The 24,149-nt window shown below is 44.8% G+C and overlaps 3 protein-coding genes across 3 annotated transcripts in view; 2 read left to right on the top strand and 1 right to left on the bottom strand.

Annotated features, from left to right (window-relative positions):
* LOC308618776 (uncharacterized protein) overlaps positions 1 to 24,149 on the top strand; it is a gene marked incomplete at its 5' end in the record, with an annotated part of 106,785 nt that overhangs the window by 59,826 nt on the left and 22,810 nt on the right. The gene's annotated exons all lie outside the window — the stretch shown is intronic.
* LOC308618645 (uncharacterized protein) overlaps positions 1 to 24,149 on the top strand; it is a 129,414-nt gene that overhangs the window by 85,852 nt on the left and 19,413 nt on the right. The window contains exons 3-4 of the mRNA XM_081236786.1: positions 13,739 to 13,811; positions 17,356 to 17,460. Of these exons, the coding sequence (XP_081092912.1) occupies positions 13,739 to 13,811; positions 17,356 to 17,460 (178 nt within the window). The remainder of the gene's footprint in view (positions 1 to 13,738; positions 13,812 to 17,355; positions 17,461 to 24,149) is intronic.
* Positions 18,818 to 24,149, bottom strand: part of RASEF (RAS and EF-hand domain containing) — a gene marked incomplete at its 5' end in the record, with an annotated part of 85,579 nt that continues 80,247 nt past the window's right edge. The window contains one exon of the mRNA XM_081236784.1: positions 18,818 to 22,132. Within this exon, the coding sequence (XP_081092910.1) occupies positions 22,027 to 22,132 (106 nt within the window). The 3' untranslated portion in view covers positions 18,818 to 22,026. The remainder of the gene's footprint in view (positions 22,133 to 24,149) is intronic.

The raw sequence follows: 24,149 nt of genomic DNA, 5'->3' as shown, positions 1-24,149 counted from the left end.
ACGCGGGCCTTTCACTGTTGTGGCCTCTCCCATTGCGGAGCACAGGCTCCGGACGCGCAGGCTCAGCGGCCATGGCTCACGGGCCCAGTCGCTCCACGGCATGTGGGATCCTCCCGGACCGGGGCACGAACTCGTGTCCCCTGAATCGGCAGGCGGACTCCCAACCACTGTGCCACCAGGGAAGCCCCCTTGACTTTTAACTTTTTTTGTTACCCCCACTTTCTTCAAAGTACCTAGTTCGGTATAAATGCACATTACAGCCCTCCGAACGGCTAACTGGATAGTCTGAAGGATAAGGGTGCTGCAGCAAAATGTGGGCCACATCAGAGTATAGCTTTGCTGGTGGAGACAGAAGACCAATCATCTCAGAAAGCGGCGCACAGAAAGAGTTGGGCCAGCCAAGCACTTTGTGAGGCTCATTTGGACCCTCCGCTGTGCGGTACTGCTAAAGTCTATGCCCTGATGCCAGGGTCGTGGGGCCGGAGGCCTGAGTGGGCAGCTGGCCTCGGGAGGAGAGGCTGGCTTCAGCTGAGGTCGCTGGGTGAGTCATTCTCACCTCCCCAGGCAGGAGCGGGCGGCCGGACGCTTCGCCCCGGCGCGGGCGGTACTGGGAGGTGCCGCAGCCCCCGAGGAGCCCCCTCCCGGGTCGCCTCCTCTGGGCGGGCACTAACCCTGCCGCGGCGCTAGTGGGGAGCGCCCACTGGCACCCGGACCCACAGCTCTTCGGGGTGGGCCGCCGCTCCTCAGCCGTCCTTTGGCGCCTCATCCCGCTTGCTGTCGCCGAGTGAAGCGCGAGAGAGGAGCTTGGAGGAGCAGGAGGGCGGGGCGGGGCGGGGCGCACATCTCCAGGCCCGCGGATGTTTTCTCGCGCGTGAGTACGCGCCATACCTGCGTGGGGCGCGGAGCGTGGGTGTGCTCTGGACGCGCGGGCTGACGCCATCTTACCGTCCTGCTCCGCCCGCGCCGCCTGCTCCCAGCGCTCGGGTAACTCGTGTAACCCGGGTAGGCCAGAGTCAGCCAGCCCCGGACCAGCGTCCCGCATCCTGGCTGTCCCGGTAAGCGGGGTCGGGGTCGGCGGGGACCTGGCAGGCACCGTGAGGGGCGGGTCTGCGGGCAGCGGACTCTGAGGTGTTGTATGGGAGCCGCCCCCGAGGGGGTCCCTGTGTATATGAACCACGAGTGTCCCTGCCTCTACCCCTTGGGAGCGTCCCGGAAACGGTGTGCGGAGCCGCCCCCATGGAAGACGCACGTGCGAATGGAGACTCTCAGGGCTCACTCTGCATTTGCTGCCACGGGGAGTCCCTGTGTGCAGGACAGCAGCCCCAGAGAGACCAGCTGTGTACGTACGGTACGGCAAGGGTGGTCTCTGGTGTTGTCTCAGTGGAAGAGCATTTGGGAACATGGGGGGCCTCGGGAGCCTGCACCATGGGGATGGACCCCACAGAGGACCTCTGTATACAGGAGGACCTGAGACTGTTCCAAAGAACTGCCTGGAGGGAATCTCTAACTGGAAGGAGAGGTTCAGGAGTAACATCCCTTAAGCCCAAAGGTCTTTGACCTTGACCTCCTTGAGGGTTCAGTGTGCCTTAAGTTGTGATCCCTCCCTCCAACGTGGTCGAGAGGCAGGGGCCCTGTGGGACTGCGCCTTTGTCCATTCCTCCCCGAACCCCGTTAGAATGTGTATTCTCCGTGGTAGCCCAGTTGGCTTCAAGCTGGATTTTAGTGGAGGCAGGAACTTATGTAAGAGAACAAGGTGTAAGAGAGGAGAGGACCAGAGAGACCTCTGAAGCAAAGAAAGGAGATTTGAGGCTCTGGGCTTGACTCTCAGGAAGCAAACAGTAAAATCAGGCAGAATAACTGACTCTGGCAGGTCCTATAAAGAAAGTACTTTGAAGGAAAAAAGAAAGGATACATAGGATTATTGAGCACCAGTGTGCTAGGCACTATACTAGCTATGTTTAATCGTATAACTCTTAAAATAACGTGAAATTATCCCTTGAGGGATAATTAAACTGAGACTTAGATTAAGCAACTTGAAAAAGGTCATAAAGGTTGGAATCATGAAATCTGTTTTTCAGGTTTTATTTGGGAAGAAATATTAGAGACAGAAGCAAGAGTATATGTTTGCCTAAATTTAAGAGCTAGAACTATAAAACTCTTAGAAGAAAGCAGTTGAAAATCTCCGTGACCTTGGATTTGGGAATGGTTTCTTAAGTATGACATCAAAAGCACAGACAACAAAAGAAGAAAATAGATAAATTGGACTTCATCAAAATTTAAATCTTTTGCGTTTCAAAGGGCACTATCATTTGATAGTGAGAAGACAACCCATGGAATGGGAGGAAATATTTGCAACTTATATAGCTGATAAGGGATTAATATCCAATTAAAAAAAGAACTCCTACAACTCAACAACAGCAAAAAATCCAGCCCAATTCAAAAATGGGGAAAGGACATGAATAGACATTTCTTCAAACAAGATATACAAATGGCCAACCAGCACATGAAAAGATGCTCAACATCATTAGTCATTAGGGAAATGCAAATGGAAACCGCAATGAGATATTACTTCGCGTCCACAGCAGGCTATTCTCAAAAAGAAAAAAAAAAAAGGAAAATAACATGTTTGCGAGGATGTGGAAAAATTAGAATTCTCCTGCATTGCTGGCAGAGATGTAAAGTGGTGCAGCTGCTGTGGAAAATGTTTCATGGTTCCTCAAAATGTTAAAAAGAACTTCCATCTAACCTAGCAGTTCTACTCTTGGGTAAATATCCAAAAGAAATGTGATGTGTTATGGAAACTGACTAAATTCCAAAATTTAGTAGCTTTCTCCTGGGATCAGAGAAATCCCTACTTCCCTTTTCAAAGGTTTCTTTCGCTTTATTACTGCCTGGGGTTTACCCCTCCCCATGTTTTAAAGATCACTGTTAGTTACATTTTTGAGCCTTTTACAAATGTCTGCCTGTCCCATATCAAGAATCAAATGAAGGCACAAAAGGATAATTTACATTTAATATGCAGGATGAGATGGTTACAGCCTATTAGGAGGGCTTCAGGCTCTCCATAGCTACATGTCTTTATAGAATGAGCTGAGGGAGAGGAGTTCTCTAGATGCCTTCTCCTTCCCTATTTCTTCCCTAGCTCATACTGTGGAATTAGGGTGTGCCTTGCATACACGCAAATTCCATGCTGCCCATATATGCCTTACTGCCTTACAGATGCTTCTCGTACTCTCATGGTTACAGCAGTGTATTAGTTTTCTATTACTGTGTAACAAATTACCACAAATGTGGTTTAAAACAACCCACAATTTATTATCTCATAGTCTCTGTGGGTCAGTTGTCCAGCTTGGTCCTCTGCTTATGGTCTTACAAGTCTGCAGTCAAGGTGTTAGCTGGGCTGTGTTCTCATCTGGAGGCTTGACTGGGGAAGAGTCTTCCAAGCTCACTCTGGTTGTTGGCAGAATTCATTTCTCTGCAGTTGTGGGACTGATAGCCCTAGTTTCTTGCTGGCTGTCAGCTGGAGGCCACTCTCAACATCTAAAGGCCACCACAGTTCCTAGAGGCCACCTGCAGTTCTTTGCCACGTGGGGTTTCCCAACGTGGCCACTTCATCAAGCCAGAAAGTAGTCTCTAGAGTATGCTAGAAGACAGTCTTATGTAATGTAATATAATCATATGTATGACATCCCATCACCTTTGCTGTGTGCTGTTGATTAGAATCAAATCATATGTCCATCCACACTCGCGAGGATGGGATTACACAAAGCATGAATACCAGGAGGTGGGAATCATGAGGGGAAGCCACCTTAGAGACTGCCTCTGCAAACAAGGAAAGGTTTAGGTTGTTATCTGCTCTCATTTCTTCCATTTCATTCAGCCACATGGGCCTATTCTACTTCCTTGTTTCACTGCTATTTACCACCACCTGCCCCTGACCTTTGAAGTTTTTTCCAAACCCTTCTCAAGTTACCACAAATTTTTCAACATTCACGTTGTCCCTATGATAATGTCTTCTCTCTTTTCTTCCTTGATAAGGACAGATAAATCCCTAGTTCCAGCTATCAGCTAAAGAAGTAATGAATAAGCATAATTTGTAGGGTCTTTGTTAATTGACTTCTTTTTTAACCAGAGTGTCTCTCCTGGGACTTCTTCCAGCATAGGGAAAGCCTTTTTTTTTTTTCACGAACCATTTGTTTTTACCCATTGCTAATCACTGTTGAGAGAGGCAAACCATCATGGACCTTTAGTATTCCTGAATGTTTTTCTTACTGGGTATGCCAAGAATACAAGGCCCTGATTGTTTTCCATGCAATTTCTCAGGATTGTATTTGCAACAATCAACCTTGACAGATAAGGCAACATTTCCCCCTGGACAAAGATCAGGCTTGTTTCTTACTATAAAATAAGCTGTGAATCACAGACCTCAGTGCTGCACACATATGCCTTACTACCTTACAGATGTTCCTCTCTTGTAACACAGCCCACTGTATGTGCAGGCATCTATCATAGATCCTGTGCCACCCCCATGGCACTTGGTAGACATGGGAAACTGACACAAAAAACCATGCTAAAGCTCTTGCTATGGCTGTGCTATGAGTAATAAAATCCTTTATATCTGATCCAGGAGTCTTGTGTCTTCTGCCAGCATTTATGGAACAGTAATAGGATAGCTAGTTAACTTACAAATAGAGTAAAATCTCACACCCTGCACAGATCTTGACAGTCCTTATCACTTGTTTTTCTAGAAACTGATTTTGTTAATTTCTCAAGCACCTCACTTGCATATCTTGGAACTTGCAGCCCTGAACCAAGCCCCTCTCTTGGTCCTCAGGCCAGCCTGGATGTAGACGGTAAGGAAGGGGATGCAGAGACTCGGATGGCTACACATCTGACCTGTGAGTATCCACCTAAGTGTTCCAGTCTGTTGGGTGAAGGCTTTGGCTTGGTGTGAACTCTCGAGAGAGCCTAGGTAGTGTTTGACAGTCTCTGCGGGGGCCGAGGTACAGAGGAATGCTACAGCGGAGGTCCTGGTGCCGAGGGTGAGAGGTGAGGGAGGTGCACGTGGCTCCCTTCAGCTTTACCTCTGCTGATGAGCGCAGAGTGAACACACCCTAATGCCAGATTGAGACCCTGGAGCCGGGGAGAGGAGGTGTGCTAATCCACCCCTACTCACCCCCAGTGTCGGCAGACCCACTAGCTCTTTAGGACGGGCACCTGGGCCAGGCTCTGGGGTAGAGGTCCTAGGTGCGGGTGTTGCAGGAGTCTGGAATTGCCCACATTGGGAAGAGGCCACATTTCCTTCAGCTCCAGGCCCCAGGCCCATTTGTTCCTGGCTGGTGGGGCTTTCAGGGCAACAGATGCTCCCAGCTTGGCAGGCAGGAGCCGGGGAGGGGTATGGCAGGAATTTCAGCTCAGAAGCTGGGCTAGAACAGGGCTTGGGGTGAGCTGGGCCCCTGTACACTTGTATGTGTAACAAGGGTCAAAGGGCCTGGGTGTCTTGGTGCGCCTGGGTTCCCAGTTGAGCACTGAGCCCGGCAGGGAAAAGCTACCCTGATGACTGTGCAGCTGTTACTGAGGGAGCTACTGTTTTCCTGGACTGCAGATGACCCATTACCTTCATAAGTGTGTGATATTTGTGTGCCCAGTGTAGTTGCACACGTTACTCAATGTGTGGCTACCTAGGGACAGGGTTAGACTTAGGGCCTTGCTTGGAACAGCACTAACATAGTGGTTACGGATTGGAGGTAGGTAGTGGTAAGCATAGGGCTGGAATCACGATGATGTTAAAGTAGGATTTGGAATTGTGTTTATGGTTCCTGTTGATAAGAGCTAGTGCATCTTGTAGATCTCACCTATAGTAGCTGGAGAATCTGCTTATCTACATGGTGAGAATTGAAAGGTTCTATAAAAGTCTGCTTTCTTCTCCAGCACTCTGAAGTGTGGGTGGAGTAGGGGTGTCTTATCTGAGTTGATCTGGCACCATTTCCCTGTTAAAAAAGAAATGACAGGCCCAAAATGGAGTCACTTGTGCTAAAAGGAAGACTTAATGCCTGACCTTATTGAAGTTACAACCTTCTCCAAGAATGTAATCCAAACTGATCAGTGTGGAAATTTCTGGTCCGCACCAGTGAGGTAATCCTTTCCATCCCCCAAAGGAAGATGAGGTAACCTGGCACATAGATCTCCTTCATCCCCTCTAGATAGATTACCTAACCCTGAAATAATCTTTTTTTTGTTTTTGACTTCCTTGTCATACTCTTGAAAACCTCTCTTTTTCTATAGCCTTTTAAAGCTCCCCTCTACTTGCTAAATGGGATGCTGCCCAATTCATGAGCTGTTCAATAAAGCTAACTCGATCTTTAAAAAAAAAAAGAGCTAGTGCATCTTAGATTAGGATTGTGTTAGGGTTGGAGTAGGGTACTGTTTGAGTTTAAAATTGGGATCAAAATGGGTCAAGGAGATAAATTTTGTGTTGGGGGTCAGTTTTAAGCTTCTAAGATAGTCTGGAGGGGGACTTAACCTTATGCATATTGTGTGATACTGATCTGGTTTAAATGAGAGGTTTTGGACATTTTCTGGTCTTCTGCACTTGAGTTATAAATGGTTATATGATCCCTGAAGCTGCGATCGACTAGAGGGAAGTAGGCATCTAGCTCCTGGGGAGAGGGAACATCACAGTTTTCTATCCTGAACTTAACTGGCCATGTAGACATTTTTTGGGTAATACCCACCAGCATTACCTTTACGAGGTACAGTTATTCTGAGGGTCTCACTTGAAAGACTGGTTTTAGAGTTGTTTGTGAATGCAGTTGGAGTTGAGTTTAGGTGCGACGACCCATGTGGTCATGCCCTGTATCAAGGGCTCCTTCCTGAGGAGTTAGGAGCTGGTTCTTCAGTTTCCTGAGGGGGAATTTGACAGAGTAGGTCTGTCTGGTTTACTCTTCCTTTAGATTCTGTTTCTGCTGCATCAGAGAGACTGAGGGTCTGGAGCCTGCAGTAAACTGGGGACGCTCCCGGGGGTAGGGATGGGAGTGTAGGTGAAGGACGGGGCTGCTGAAGAGGGCAGGGGACTCACTTGCTGACCTTTATGTTCCTTTAAAAGCACACAGCCAAGTTGTTGAGACCAGGGGTGTGCGCGTGGATGCAAGACTGTCCTTATTAAAGGACAGGCAATGGGACAGAAATGACAAACCAGAGTTTAGAGGTGGATAAACAGGCCTGGCCTGAGGTGGCCTAGAAGTTTTATCGGGGAGAAAGGCTGGGAAGGATGGATTGGGAATGCATTTGTGTTTGTGGGCCTGCAAGATGGGCTGTGTCTGTCTGCATGTGTGTGGTGCCAGAGTCTGCTGGGGCATGTCTGACTCAGGGTATTCATGAGTCTATGTAGGTGTGTTTCCTGAACATGTCTCTGGGCACTCTGAGTTAGCTTCTGAGTGGCATTGTTGACTTTATGTCCTCCTGTGTATGTGTCTGTGTGGCTAGGTGTCTGTACGCATGTGTTCTTGACTGTGTGTGAGACTCTGCTCTGGCCTCTCACTTTCCCCTGACCCTCTCCCCTGATGCGCCCCAGCTGCCAGCACTATTTACTGCAAGAGATTGGCTTCCTTTCTCTTCCCACTCTCTGGATTCCCATGTGTCCGGCTGCCTGCCCAGGGCCCTGCCCCTGAGGCCTCTGTGTGGGGCTTGAGCTTGGGAATGATACACTCTGGAAAGCCCCCGATACGCTCTTTGCCCGGCTGTGGGCCCAGAGAAGTTACAGTGGAGGAGTGGGACAAGGCGGGAAAGGGGGGGCAGTTGGCAGCATGCACCCTTCCTTCTGGAAACAGAGATGTCCTTCAGGCCCCCTCTTTCCTCCCCATGCTCTCATCCAGATCAAGTATTCAGGGTCCTGGCCTCACTGTCTGTGCGCATGGGAATGGACAGTCCTCCACAAGCCCCGTTAGGCATCTGGTCCTCTGCATCCCCCAGCACCTTACTCATTCCTCATCTCCCCACCCACACTCACGGCTGTCCTCCCTTATTTCCTGCCCCTGCCGTAGACACAGGAACCACTCTTGTCCTTCATTCTGTGACAGCCCAGGCCTGTGTCTGGAGCAGGTGGAGCAGCAGGCTTTGGACGAATGGTGAGGAGCAGAGGCTCCGCCCCTCTCGCAGGTGCAGGAAGCAGCATCGCCTTGGGGTTTGCTCCTGTGTGCATCCTGTGGTCGTTGCCCTCTCTGCGTGGGCTTCAGTGAGGAGGTACAATAACAAAGCAGCCCCGGTCCCTATTTGCTGGGACTTGGTGTTTAACAAGAGAAGTGATTTTGTGGAGAAGCCATTCTCCCGCACAGCAGGAACTCGGTTGCCTGAAGTGCTCTCTGTAGAATTCTGAAATGCTCTCTGCAGAGCCCAGGAGAAGGGCTCCAGAAGGTCAGAGCCATTTGCCACGACAGCATGGTATCTCAGAGGGCAGAGGCGAGCTCCAAAGTTCCCAAGCAAGCATTGCTATATCCCTAGCATCTAGCAGCAATTCTGGAGTAGCGAATACCTGATTTTGTGCCCTGCCGTGAGAGCTTTCATTCTGATTTTACTTCTTGAGCTGAGGGGGAGCTGGAAGGTGAGGCCTGGGCTAGGGTTATAGGATGGGATGAGCAAGGCTTCATCCCTCTACAACATCCTGCATGAATCATAGGCTCTGACCCTGTCTTCTCTCAGCTCTTGATTTTGCTGAGAACTGAGAATCCTGAAGGTCTTGGTTCCAGCTCATCTCTCTGCCCCTAGCCCTTTGTTGCAGAACTTGGTCAGCAGCATCAGCCAATGCTGGCACGTGGCAGGTAGGATACATGGGAAGGACCCGCTCCACCTAAGCCAGGATGTGTGCACATTAACCTCAGCTTCCCATGTGACGTGACGCTGCTGTGACCCTTCTGAGTCAACTCCCTTCATTCCGGGCCTCCCTCTCCTCTCCTTGCTCTGTGGCTCTCTGCCCAGCTCCCACCAGTTATGGAGGATGTGCCTGCCACAAGACCTCCTATGATCTTTGGGGATGCTTTGGGAAAACAGTGGAGGGTGTGGCTCAGCAGGCCTGGGCCTTGTGCCTCCTCACCTTGGGGGGCCACAGCAGGGCCTGAACTCCCATCTGTTAGGCACAGGATCACCCTTCAGAGGAGGGACACAGTCATGCTTGTCCGCATCCTGGCTTTTCTGCATTCTGCTAACAGGACACATTGTGCTAAGTGCTGGGTCCTATCAGAGGAAGAGTCCTGCCCCACCTCCTGGGTTGATGGTATGTGGAGCCATCCTGGATTTCCTTAGGAATCAGTGAGGCAGGGGCATCCCACAGTCTGCCATACCACACCACGAGGAAGCTACAGCACTTCCTGCCCTTATTTCAGCTTTTGGCTCCTCTGTGGTAGGTCAGAAGGTGGAAATGCAGACGTGCCACCTTCTGAGAGAAATGAAGTGTCCAAAACAGAGGTCCCTTCCATCCACTCATGGCAGCCTCTTTGTCTTTCTGCTTCCCAGTTCTCTCCTCCTACCCTCAGACATCCCCAGTCTCTGGATGGACACTAGGATGCCACACCTGCACTGTGCCTCTAGCCTCATGCCCAAGGCTGCCTGCATCTAGAACCTCTCTGCAATCTTTCTTGCCACCTGTCTTCCAAGAGCACCTTCTTCACACACATGATCAGCAACTCAACCACCTTGGACACCCACTGCATAGGCTGTAATAGTAATTTTCCCTGGTAACTTCCAGAATTCATCTCCACCTGTGGCTTTCAGCTTTGGTTCTTCATACCCCTCCATCCACCCCCAGCTATGGTCCCTTCCCAGCTCCTCACTTACCCTTTTGAGTCTTTGCCCACACTCTCGTACATGTGGGAACAATCTTTCTTCTAATATTCAAAGTCTTACCTCATTAATGCTTCCTTCTCTCTATTAACCACCAGCAAAATTTCTGTGCTTTTTCCAAGGCCATCTCCTGGACTTGGACATTTGCTCTCATCCCCTGACCTGTAACCACCACAGGGCTCCAGCATTCTCCCTTTGCTCTCCTGCATCATCAGTTTTTCACTCCTCAAGTGCATCATTTGTGTCAACATCAAATACTTTACGTCTCTCACCTTCAAAAAAAACCGTCTCTGCGTCCCACTTCCTCTTACAGCTGTATGCTTGTTTTTCTGCACCTCTGTGGAACAAACCTCCTTGAATTGATTACACTTGCTATCACCAACTGCTCTTCTTTCATTCTCCCTTGAATCCACCCCAGTCATGCCTTCACCTCCATCACATGTGTGTCTATTCTCAAAGCCATGAGTGATCTCTGTGTTGCTAAATCTAGTGTTCAACTCTGGATCCTCATCTTACTTGGCCAATTCAGAATTTTTCATGCAGTTGATCACTTTCTCCTTGCCATATTTTCCCCTCTTGGCTTCCAGTATGTCACACTCTTCTGGATTTCCTTCTTCCTCCCTGCTACTGCTTCTCAGTCTCCTCTGCTTACTGTTTCCTCTTTTCCCTTCCAGTTTCTTTTCTTTTTCTTTTTTTTTGGCTGCATCTCATGGCATGTGGGATCTTAGTTCCCAGACCAGGGATAGAACCTGTGCTCCCTGCAGTAGAAACGTGGAGTCTTAACCACTGGACTGGCAGGGAAGTTCCTCCCTTTCAATTTCTTAATGTTGGAATGTCCCAGAGCCCAGTCCTTAGATCTCTCCTTCATTTATACTCATTCCTTTGGTGACTTTACCTGGTCTCTTGGTTTTATATACCTCTGTCTATCTTTCTATCCATCTATCATCTGTAGCCAGTACCCTCCCTGAGCACTATAAGGCTTCTATGTTGAGGATAGACCTGGTCTATCCTCAACATAGACCACATTCTCTTGGTCTCAGGAAGAAGCAGAGTGATTATAGTTATGAAACTACTGCAGTAATCATAGTAGCAGAGGAGGCAAGAAGAGGTTATATTCTGGATTCATTTTGAAGGTAGGGATAATAGGATTTACTGATGGATCAGAAGCAGATTGTTAGAAACAAAATCAAGGATGACACCAATATTTTTGGCCTGAAAAACTGGCAAGAGAAAGGTGCCATTAACTGATGTGGGAAGTACTGTGATTGGAGCAGGTTTTGTATGTGTGGTTGGGTGGTGGCAGTGGTGGCAGAGGGAATTAGTTCACTTTTGAGATAAACTTTGGACATCCAAGTGTATATTTTGATTAGACAATTTGAGCACGTGAGACTTTCTGCTACATCAGATAATGATCTCCATGGAGGCAAGGCCTGTGTCTTGGTGACTGTTAATGTCTAGCATAGTTCCTGGCACATAGTAAGTACTCAAATATTTTAATTGTTAAATGCAAGATGCCTCTCAAGGTCATTTTCATTGTGACCCCTTTATGTGACCCTACGGTCCTCCTCATCAGTGACTACTTCCTCCTGTGGCAGGACCTCACTTACCATAGCACTCATCACACTGATGTAGTAATTTATCTCCCCTCAGTCCAGACTTTGGGTTGATTCAAGTAGTATTAAGGTATTGCTGTATACCAGCCACTATTCTAAGCCCTGGGGATATGAGACTCTATTGTAATTATTCAGGAAAGAAAGAGTGAGAAACTGAACTATAAGCAGAGGCAGTAAAAAATAGAGGAAAAGGGGCAACTTGATACCAAAATTAGAACCCAGTGACTGACTCGGTGTATGGTCTGAGTAGATGTATAGTGACATCCATTCCCTGACATTAGAAAACAGTTTGGTGGGGTGGTGGATGTTTGGAAAATTTGAATGAATTTGCATTGTCTTTGGAGCAAGATGGAGCTTCCCCTGGTTGTTGGCTGTACAATTGGAGCTCAGAGGAAAGGACAGTGCAGAGAAGTGGCTTTGGGAATCACCAGCACATTAATAGTGAATGATGTTTTGGGTATGGATGTACAGTTATTCTCCCTTTCTCAGATGAAGAAACAGGCTCAGAAATGTTAAGTAACTTGTCAAATGTCAGAGTTAGGATTCTAACTCTCATGATTTTTTCCATATTCCATCCTTGTGACTTTGACCTTAAAATTTGCATCCTCTCCAAGGGTCACACATTTAGCCTGAAAATTGTAAAAACCACATGCTCAAGGATTTTGTAATGTTTTGCTTGTGTTGTAGTTTTGCTGCCCTTTGTTCATGTTTATCATCTTTCTCTGAAATCATTCTCTGGCCACTTCAGCCAGAAGTTTCCTTCCAAAGGGAAAGGGGTGATCCGAATCTTTTACTTATACTTAACCTACATCGAGTGGAACAAGCACAGCCCTGAGCTATGCTGTTCTGCCATGGCCTTCTGAAGGGTCTGGGGTTCCAGCCTTCCTTCCAGGGAGACAAGTTCCTGCTCCAACCCAGTTAACAGAAGAAGCTAGGACAGGGTCCGCTTATGCCTTCTCAGGAGCTCAAGGGAATATGAGTATGACTGCCACCATTAAGAGATCCATTCTGCGGCCAGGCTGCCGGTGGTGGTGGATCACCCATCCGGTGGTGGTGCTGGGGGTGGGGGTGGGATGCAGGCTGACTGAACAGGAAGCAGGAAGGAGCTCTAGGAATGTCTCAGAATGACCTCCTAAAACAGTCTGTAGGAGGAACTTCGTTCAGTCTGTGAGTGAGGGAGCGTGGAGACAACGTAGTTTGGAGGGGCTTACATTTCTTAGTAGATGCTTACAGATCTCAGCTTGCCTCTCAGCCACCTCCCTCCCCAGCTTTCTCCATTTCAATCCAAGGGTTTTAGAGAATTTCACATATTTACATGAATGATAAACAGATATTTCTCTGAAATAGCCAATTATTGGACATCTTCAGAGAGAGGTGAAGGGGCCACAGACTCTCTTCAGTTCTGAGCCTTTTATCTGATAAAGACGTACGTGTGGCATTAAATTCTAGATTCCTGGCCACTTTCTGGTCTGGTTAATGGGACAGGACAGTTTCCAAAAGCCTTAAAGTTTTCTTTTGACAGTCAAGGTGAGTAGTTCTGGTGCTTTCTGAAATGCAGTGGGACATAATGAAGAAATGGGGAAGGATGACAGGAATGAAGGGCTGGAGCTGGCAAGCTTATATGATGCAGTCTTTGGTTGGGGAAAGGACAGAAGTCATCCTCTAAGGGGAAGGCACCAGGCAAATCCTGGGAAGGGATACAGCCGACTGAGTTTAGCACCATATAATATACACAAAATACATATAAATATACGTATATATAAAAGGATACATGAATATTCAGGGAGGCAAGGCTGGTGGAGAGGAGGAAAGTGGTGAAGGATCCCAGGTATAGGTGGTGTAGAAATGAGACACAGTGCAGGGCTGAGTACAGGCTGCTGGCAGGAACTCGACCAGCTCAGGTATTTTCCATAACATTTTATGGAAAAAACCCGAATGAACTTTTTGGCCAACCCAGTATGTTTCGAAAACCCCTTGTGTTTGTGGTTCTTTCCCGAAGCTTCAATGCTAAACCCACTGCTCTTTTATGGGCAAACAGATTGAAGCTGAGATTTACTCAGCTCCTTCCTCCAAAAGTATTGGACCTTGAGTTGGCTTCCTGGCTCTAAGCTCCTTTGAGTGCAAAGCAGATTGGCTTTTCTCCCTTACATGCCCTGGTTAGGAACATCCCAGCTTCTGTCCCAGGTACTCAGACCCCCATCTACATGGTCTTCCTCTCTCTTTCTCTCCCTGCCTACCCTTGGGGGTGGGGTCCAGCCCCTCACCATGCCCTACTGTGATCTTCATTCCAGGTGTCATTCATTCCATGCAGCTGATAGGCAGTGGAAGTGGGATATAGGCAAGAGAGCTACAGCAACCTCCCAGGTGAGTTCTCCACAAAGATCTAACCAATAACCAACAGGGAGCAGAGAGGGGAGGTTCTATCATTTACTTTTGACATTTGATTGTGTTATCCTGCTTTCTCTGTTGTCCTGTTCTGTAACAGCTATTTTTGGATATTGGACTTCCTTCCTCTCCTGGTTTCTCTTCCTTTGCACTTTTCTTTCTGTAAGACTCCTCAAATCTGTCTTTCAAACTCTATATTGTTTACTTTTTTGTAAACTTCTGTTGTCATGTTTTTAATTTCTAAGATCTTATTTTTGATGTATGAATGTTCCTTATTGATAGTATCTTGTTCTTGTTTCATGGCTGTAGTAGTTTTGTCTATCTCTCTAAATATATTAATGATAGATTTTTTCCTCTGCATAAGCTCTGTTTCCCTAAGTTGATATTTTTCTGTTTTATTTGGTCTCCGTTTTCCATGTTAGAACCTTTCCACAAAAATCCAGTGATCCTTCAGGTGTTCAGGGGAGCTAACATCCTGATTGAAAGCTCTGAGTGATGGGGGCGACTTGCTAAGTTTGAACTTTACTGTAGGGTGATGGAGGCAGGGTGCATTTCTTAGAAAAGGTTTTTCCTCTTATCTGGTCAGTACTCCAGGGAAAAGTCTTTCAATCTCTGGAAGATAAAAGCATCAGTGTCCTGAAAGCTGAGTGGGTAGTATTAGCTTTTAGCACTGAGCGCTCAGATTACATATTGTCATTTAACTCCCCTGCTTTTTGAACAGTACCAACACACTCAACCATGCCTTATATAGCCCCCAATCTAGCATCCCTCTGTTTCACTCCAGAAAATACATCTCCAGATTTTGGTCAGAGTAGTAGTGGCGCAGCATGAGAGAACAATACTTAAGGATAAAACTGCTTCTCAAACTACTTTCACCCCACCTTCCCTTATACTCCCAGTTCCAGAGGTATGTGCTTCTGCCTTTGGGAAATTGGCAATGTAAACCTAGATTGCTCTCAGCTTTCCCCCACTGGCTTAGAATTCAGCTTTCTTAGGTTGTTAACTGGGCTCCAAGTTTTCCATCTACTCTCCAGCTTCATTATTTTGTTCCTATTGTCTTCTGCCTTTGTGGCTCTGTATCTTTAAAAGAAAAACTCATTTGATTCTAGTTTCAGTGGGGTTTTAGAGAGGAGAAAAATGATATGCTATCTCACCCCAGAAAACATTCAATATTTCTGCTTCTTAACCCAATTATCCTCAATCTTTAACTTTTCTTACTTCCTCAGCCCATGTTCATGGCTATAAGAGGGATGATTAAATCAGACTAGTTTCAGAGCTGCAGTTATAAAGGCAGGAGGTGGATTACTACACATTCCTGCAAGGACATTTTATCCTTAAACTTTAGCACACTTGATGGTCAAGAACAACTGGCCACATACATTCTTTTTCTTCTGTGAGATTTGGCTTGCTAACATATAAAACAGCATCTATAATGTTAACATCATGCTCCCCTTGCTTGGAACCTGGAGGGGAGTGTATCACCAGTAAGTGGTAGTCAGGGATGTAGGACAGAGCAGGGGGACCAAGCCCCCCTTCCCACAGCGAGCTTCCAGGCTGAAGCAGAACTGAACTGGATCAGGGAGAGGACTAATACCACTAAGTCAAGCTTGGAGTTTTGATTACTATGTGGGAATTCTCTTCTGAATGTACTATGTTTGCAGCTTCTCACCCAGGGCAGGGGTTCTTACTTAGGGCCACGGACCCATTGGGTCTGTGGGTGAAAATCTGTATTTCTACCTTGGATGGGAAAAAATTACGTGTTTATTTTTTACTAAACTGATTGGAATTTAGCATTTCATTTAATATAAAATGCTAGCAACAGACCCCAATAGGATTATTGGTATCTGTGACTGTGTCACCAATAGAAATCATAGATATTTATACTCTACGTTAGATTATTTGCAGATGTCACAAAATACCATTTACCTTCATCATGATGTCAAAATTATGGTAAGTAATAGACCTACCATCAGATCTTGTAGTTTAATGTGCCAATAAAGCAGCACCAATACTGTCAGATATCACAAAATTTTATTTTATTTTTTAAAAAATGTTTACTTCTTTGAACTTGTTTCTTTCTTTTCTTTTTTTTTTTTGGCCACACCGTGCAGCTTGTGGGATTTTAGTTCCCCGACCAGGGATTGAACCCAGGCCCTCAGCAGTGAGACTGCAGAGTCCTAACCACTGGACAACCAGGAAATTCCCCACAAAATTTTAAATATCTTGGGAACAGTCTTTCAGTATCATTGGTTTCCTTAATAATCCTATGTATTTCATTCTATTCATTTAAAAACATTATTCCAAGGGGCTCCTCAGCTTCAGAGGAGTCTGTGACATTAAAAAAAGCCTTGAGACCCTGATCTAGAGGAATCTTAAGTCATGAGGCTGCTGAAGTGTGCACTGAGAGTGGGGAAAGGTTACCCCCACTCAGTAAAGTCTAAAGGGCTGCAGGAGACAGAAATCATCCAGCATGCCAGGCACACAAGTAACCTGCTCATCACATGCAGTCTCACCAAGTCTATGATGGGCACTGGGGGTAGAAATCATGGGGGAGAGGCTCTAGCTCAGACCCCAGGGTTGGGTAGAGCTGTTGGGAGGAAGCAGTCTCTGAAATGAGATGTGCAGGACAGACAGCAGTTGAGCAGGCAGATGACGAGAGCAGACAGAGTGGTGTTCCAGGCAGAAAGTGGAGCTGAGTAAAGGGCTGGAGGGGAGAGAGCAAGGCTTGACGGAGGGACAGTTTCCTGTGCCCGACTGGGGACTTTGGGGTGGAGAAAGAGGGGGAGGAGGCAGAATGTGGATCTTCTTTGTTTACAAGTTTGTTGTCAGCCTCCACGAGAATGTAGTCGGCTTCAGATCTGTCTTACTCACTCTGCACCCCCTGGGTCTAGAATTGCACCCATGACACAGTCAGGCTCAATAAACATAACTGAATTAGCAAAGGAACAGTTAGGAGTCAGATCACAGAGGGCCTGAGAGGTCATGTTAAGAAATTTTTGGATATTATCTAAGAGTAAATATATCTGTTTAATTTGTGGTGAATTAAAGAGCATTAGTTTTACTCCTAAAAGTACACTGGAACTCATAAAACTTCCTCTGAAGAGATCTTTATCCAGCTCTTGAGTTCTACCCTGCTGCACAGCAATGGGAAGATGTGCCAGAAAACTGGGACTGAGAAATTTTCAGAAAGCCCAAATCCTAAGGACAGTGAGGGACTCTATAAAAATGTATGTCAAATACCACGAAACATGGTTCCTGAACTGCCAGCCTGAGAGGTCATGAGGTAATGGGCCTTACAATTAAATTCCCACTCTACGGAAATTTAAGAAATAGAAATTCACAAATAAACCTGAAATGCAGAAAAATATTTAAAACGGGGTAATTATTCTTAGAATTTTGCACTTGAAAATTTATCTTAACCTGTAATTCAAGTTGAAGCATTTGTGCCTATTTTCCATTTTCAGCTATGAAAACATCTTAATGTCTAGATCTGGAAATAAAAGATGTTATTTTTTATTTTAAGGCTTGCAAAACAATATGCTTTGTTGGAGATTCATTCCCATCCTGTGGACTTCTGGATATATACACAGGAAATCCTTGTCAACAGGCTGTTGGTCATAGTATAAAGGTTAGTTTCCATTTAAATAACCCCAATACCCACCACCATTTTTACTGTCATTTAGATGTGAAAGCCTAGTCAGAGCTCTGTTACATTCTTCATCCTTTCAACTACTTCATCCAGTCACCCCTTAATAAATGGAGAGCATACACTTATAAGGACTCCATTCACAACTTTCCATTCTAACTTTCAGGCCCTCATTTTTCTCTCAGTGATTTCCTTCTCTTTTAATCTACTCTTTACAGAATATTCTATCCTATATGATACCCCAACTTTGTGCCTAATGAAATACCAAGAATATACGTGGGAGGTAAATGAACTTATGTCCAAGTGAATCCTCTACAATGCCCCATTCCCCCAAGTAATCTGGTAAATTTTGGGAGTTCTGTCACATATTGATGGTAGTACCCAGGGCCCTGAGGAAGACCAGTGTGATCAGTGGTGCTTCAAAAGTTTTTCTTTTTTCATTGAGGGTGATCAAAGTGCCAGGTACTATTCTAAGCCCTTTCCATACGTACACTCATTTAGTCCTCACAACCACTCCATGAGAAAGGTACTGTTGTCACCCCTATTTTACCAATGAAGAAGCTGGGGTACACAAAGATTAAGCCCCTTATTCACAGTTACCGACTAGTAGGTACATGAGGCCAGGTTCAAACCCAGGCAAGCTGGCTGCAGAGCTCAGACCTGTGGCCACCCAAATATGTTGCCTCTTATTTATACTGTCCTTGTCTATTGCGTATGTATGTCTCTGTGTATGTGCGTCTGCAGAAACTCTGCAAAGCCTGCCTTTAAACAGTTAATTCTTTGATTTCCCATTCAAGCACTGTGTATAGCAGAGGGGAGGCAGCAGCAGACAAGAGGGATAAAGCTCAGAGGACACGTCTAGTTAAACAAGTATGAGGGCAATAAGGATGCCGACCAGTTAGAAAGGGTGCTTTACAGGTGAAAGCAGGCAGCCTCATCCTGGCTTGGGGTTGAGAAGGGAAACTTCCTGAAGGAAGTGATGTTTAAAACTAAAGCAGAAGGATGAGCGGAGTTAGTTAGCTAGGCAGGGTGGGGGGCCACGCAGGGGTGTCCGAGGAGGGGCCTAACCCCTGAGGTCATGAGAGCTGCCAGAGCACGTCCTGAAATTTTTCCGAAAGCCTTACTGTTGCTGGCTGTCACACCCCAAGCTGGTCGACCTGTAGCCCCGCTGGCCGAGATGACATGATGTGCCACAGTACCACACACCATGTGTTCATCCTTTTCTCTCCCAGCCAGCTGCCCAGGTCAGTGTTTTAGAGGCAGGGTTTCATGTAGGCACATTGTAGGACTAACATTACTTCAAGCTGAAGGAAGGAAACACCAGAAGGCCAAAGCAAGCATGCTTTATTGAATTTATGATGTAGAAAATATTTGTAGTTCCTTAGACATTTGCATTGCTATAAAAATTACACTTCATGGGATAATTATTAATAGTTTGAAGAGAAATAAACAGTATAAACGAAATATAGCTGATACCATGAAAATGTAAACCATGTAAATCAAAATCATAAAATAATTATTCAGTACTCAGAGGCCTTCTTAATATATACATATGAAATTTCTCATACACATATACAATAAAAGCCCACAAAAACCGTGACTCTGAAGCCAATCACTGTACAAATATGAAAATAAATATCTTTAAACTCAATTTTATCTTCAGCAAGAGGGTTGTATGGTTTGGCTTCATGCAAATCACATTTAATATTAAATAATCAAATGTCACATATGTCATATAAAGCAGCAAGTGGAAAAAATAAATTATGAAAATGCATAAGGCTAAAAGTTAACAGTGAAAAATGTCTCCATAGCCAATGTTCTTTTCCATGACAAAACTAAAATATTATCCAATGTGTCAGGATACATAAAAAAGAGTGTAGTATAATTGTGATTTTAAAAGCTCTCCAAGGAAAAATTGAGACAAGGTGAGTTACTTGCATTAGAACTATGCAAGTGTAGCAAATTAAGTTCAAGTTAAAAACATTAGCTATTTTTGTTCTTACCAAAAATATACTCTAAATTTGAGAACACCTTCACGAAATCAAATGTTAGTAATCTTGGTTTCCTAGCAAGGCAACTGAAAGATCTATAAGTAGCTTTTCTTTAAACAAGATTGCTAACCGGAGCTATAAGTCTCTAATTTGGATTTTGTTGCAAAAATATCTGTTCAGGTTTAATTAGTTAAAGATGATTGCTTTGTTTGTCACAGGCACCTATGTAATCTAATCAATTTGGGTGTGCTGGCTGTACAACCCAGAAGCAAAGACCAAGATAATACTTCTGTATCAAAGGTATACTATTATATACAGATTGTAAGACAAATATAGACACTTTGTGGGAAAATAAATAAAGACAACACAATAACATGTATACTAACACAGTTTTGTGCAATTGCACCAAACACCTAAACTTGAGTACCATATATCAACACAGGTGTCAGGTCTATTCTAACCTAGGCTCTATAGATGCCACCTAGGCAAACAGCAGTGGCAAAACTTTCATCACACCATGGCACAAAAATAACCATCCCTCCCTGGTTCAGTTCGACAATTCCCCACCAGCAAGGCATTCTTTTTGGTAAAAAATGTAAACTTTTTTTTTCTCCTGGGACCAAAAAACAGAAAACAGGAATCCATGGTAGAGTTGTTGAGGACAGAACCAACTTTCCAGTAAAAAACAAAAAACAAAAAAAAAACCCAACTAGATCTCACCAGTAGAGAGAAGGCACGCTTTGAAAAGCCAAACGGACGTTTGTGGCTATTTATAATTTCTGTGTGCTAACATACTGGCCAATTTTTGTTAAAAAAAAAAAAAAAGCTTGGAAAATTTAAGGTCTGATCATAAAAATCATAAATAGAATTGTTTTAATTCTACAAGAGGGATGTTTTTAGCTTATGTATTACAATAAATAAGAGCTGTTATTTAAGTTTTTTCAGCAGGCTACTTGGGGCCTGGACCTATGAACAAAGGTAAGTTCAAGACTCTAGTTGGGAATAACTTAGCTGGTTCAGGCCACTGAAAACCAAAAGCAAAAACCAAAGAGCATGCCTTGCTAACCCACCCTGGGGTCAGGTATTGACTCCTTTGGCTTTTGGAGACATTTCAGTGGGGAAGTCTGGGAGGCAGTACGGCTTCTAGGAGGGCAAAACCTATCAGGCTGTTGGTGAGGATGAGTCCCTAATCACCTGAGACAAAGGACTCTGAGTTACCTGTACCCTAACCACAATTCCTCTTTAAAAGAGGTGATTTTCCAAAACTACACATAACATTTCTTTCACTGTTCATTATTTAAGGAGGAGAATGCTGGCAACCAGGGAGTTAGGGGATTTGCGTTATTCTGAAGATTATGCTCTTAAACCATGGGTAAAGCATGGGGAGGTTTGAGCATGCATATTTTCATTCAGCAAAATGTTAAATCAATACTAGTGTATTTTTTGAATGAGATATAATTCATATACCATAAAATTCACCAGTTAAAGTATACAGTTTAGTGGGGTTTAGTATATTCACCAAGTTGTGCAACATTACCACAATATAATTCCAGAACATTCTCATCATCCTGCAAAGCAACCATAGACCCATTAGTAGTCACTCTCAGTTCCTCCCTTTTACCAGCCCCTGGCAGTCTCTTGCTGGTGTTTTTTTTTTTTTTTTTAAGTGAAGTGTGACAACTTTCCTGGGCATTGTATTTTCAGTTGCATGTAGCTTTATATTTTTTCATTAGAATTTTTAACAGTGAATTCAAACCATTGACTTTATAAGTATTCTGAGATTTAAAAATACCCTCTTTTATATACAAACTATTTTTGTCCCCCAAAACAACTATTGTGTTTTCTTTCTTTATACATAAAAAATAGATTTTTCTGTCTCCACTGGAGCTTAAAACATGACCATTTTTTCTCAAATTCTGTTCTTGTACAAGAAGTGAGAAAAATTAATACCCCAATATTTAAAAAGTACAGACGAGCAGAGTCCTTATTAACTGTGGGCCATCATGCTCTCCTTCTCACTCCTTAAAGAGCTACAGAGCTGAGAGGGCCGAGGCCTGAAAGGCCAAGCTGCTTGTTTACAGATGAGGAAATGGATCTAATGTGGGTTGGCGACATGTCTGAAACCACAAGGCTAGTTTACAGCAAAGCTAGGATGGTAACCCCCTTTTATTAGTTTTCTAGTATTGAATATTGGAAGTAAATGTCATAGGTTATTTACCACATGAACCTAATTACGTCAGTGAATTTCTTCTATAGCTTTGATCTGAGCATGTGTTTTTTTTTTTTTTTACCACTTTAAAAACGTTTACACATTATCTGTTAAGACTTTGTAAGGATAAGACAGGTATATTTAACCAGGGGGCCCAAATCACTCATTGAAACATAGCAAAAAAGAGCCGAGGTTCTGGAGGGACCCGAGAGCACAGTTCAGACTTCCCACACTAACTCTCCATATGACAGGGCCCTTAGGATGTACCACCCCATGTAGGAAGCAAATAAGTCACATACATTCAGTACTCTGGGAATGAAGGCTTCGTGGGCCAAGGATCTTTTGGATTTAACCACTGCAACAATTCTTCATCTGGGTTGACTTTTTGGAACTGGTCCCACTCAGATTGGTAATGGATTTGCTGTCATCCTCATCGGTTCTTTTTTTCACTTCCCTGGAGGGAGAGAAAGAGAGACAGAGAGAGAAAGGAGATTGCTGAGGTATAAAACGGAACCATAAACAACTCTGTAGAAATAAAACAGCACTGCTGAGCACTTGCTGTGTGCCATACAGACAGTGTTCTAAGTGCTTTGTAGGTGTTGACCTATTTAATCCTCATACCAACTATATGATTTTGTTGTGCCCCATTTTATATGTGAGGAAACAAAGGCAAAAAAAAGTTAAGAAATTTCCCTTAGGTTACGCAGCTGGAGAAGTGGCAGAGCTGGGATTCCAGCCACGCAGGTGGGCTCCAGTGCTCACATTCTGAGTACCAGGCCACACACTTACGCATGCACACACACAGACTACTCTTGCTCTCTCCTGTGGTTCTGCATGGCTTATAGTCTGCACACGCACAGGTCACTCCTTAGGACTCTGGAACCTGGCTCCCACCCCCAGCTAATGCTTAACATTAACAAAAGCAATGATGACTTTATAACCATTCTGTAATTATACAAGATAGTGGAGATAACAACAGATGGTTAAAATCCAGAAAAAATGTCTTCCTTTTGCCTCTTACTAAATTTCTTTTAGAAATAACTGCTAGAGGCAACACTGGACCAAAGATCTCCATGATCTTATGAAAGCCCCCTAGGGAAGTCTCCTATCCCTGGGGATGCTTGTGAAATACACACATCCTGAAGTCCCACCTTAGACAAGCTGAATGGCAAACTCTGTGGGTAAGGAGAGTGTGAAAGCTTGTCCCCAAGACAACCCCAAAGAGTTCTGCCTCCACCGTCAGTGTCTGGTGCCCCCCATTAAGTGATGAAGCTTGTGCCACTCCCCCGTGGTCAGCACTGGCTCTGTGACTGTTCAGACCAATAGAATGGTGAGGAAATGGTGTGCTAAAACTTCCAAGCCAGGCATTAGGCCTGACCATTTTGAGCTGCCATTTACGAAGCCCAGTGTTCCTCACTGGAGAGAGGGCAGCAGAGAGGTCCTGGGGGCTGAGATGCCACAGGGAGGAGCACCCTGGCCACAGACATCAGACCGAGCCACAGCGGTGTCCATGACCGCGAATGCAGGAGACGCCTGAGGGAGAGCAGTCACGGACCCTCCAGTGAGATCCAGTCACTTCTGGTAATTTCAAAAAATAAAAAGTGGTGTTGTTCTAGGCGACTACATTTTGGGTGGCTTGTTACAGAGCAGTAGATCCTGGGAATTGGCATATTCCCGGCACAGCAACGCTGTTCAATAGAAATAGAATGTAATTCACATATGTAATTTAAAATTTTTTAGCAGCCACAGTAAAAAATGTAAAGAGAAATAGGTGAAATTAATTTTATTAACATATATTATTTAACTCAATATTACAAAAATATCATTTTAGCATGTTACCAATAAAAATATTAATGAGGTATTTTACAATTTTTATACTATCTTCAAAACCCAGTATTTATTTAATACATCCAGCACATCTCAGCTTGGATTAGCCACACTTCAGGTGGCTAGTGGCTACTAAACTGGTCAGCACAGCCCCAAAAGGAGCTGATACGTGCTAACCTTTGAAAACCACTGCACTGTGAGTAGGAAACAAAAGGGAAACTGGTTCTTGCTGGAGACCAGTTAATACATGCTATGTTACATGTTTTCACATAGTCCTTATTTAATACACACAACACACACACATGCTGACAGGTAACAGGTGAGCATCGCTGTCTTCCCTTCACAGATGAGGAAATAAAGACTCAGGAGAAGAAGGAGGATACACAGTTCAACCCCATAACACCCTGTAAGACTTTGGTTCCGACTTGTGACCTCCAGAACTATATTTTTATTGCTTAAAGCACTAGGCTAGTAGGAATCTGTTACAGTGACAATAGAAAACTAATACAACTTCCAAATGCAAAATCTTGACCATTTGGTCATTCAACAGATGTCCGATTTATGCCAAACTCTGGGATCCTCAACTAGTGAGCTTTTTTTTTTAATTGTACTTTTTTTTTTTTTTTTAATTTGGCTGTGCCGGG

Source organism: Mesoplodon bidens, assembly GCF_964165515.1.
Source record: "Mesoplodon bidens genome assembly, chromosome: 6".
Classification (NCBI taxonomy): Eukaryota; Metazoa; Chordata; class Mammalia; order Artiodactyla; family Ziphiidae; genus Mesoplodon; species Mesoplodon bidens.
This window is presented reverse-complemented; position numbering and strand designations above follow the sequence as displayed.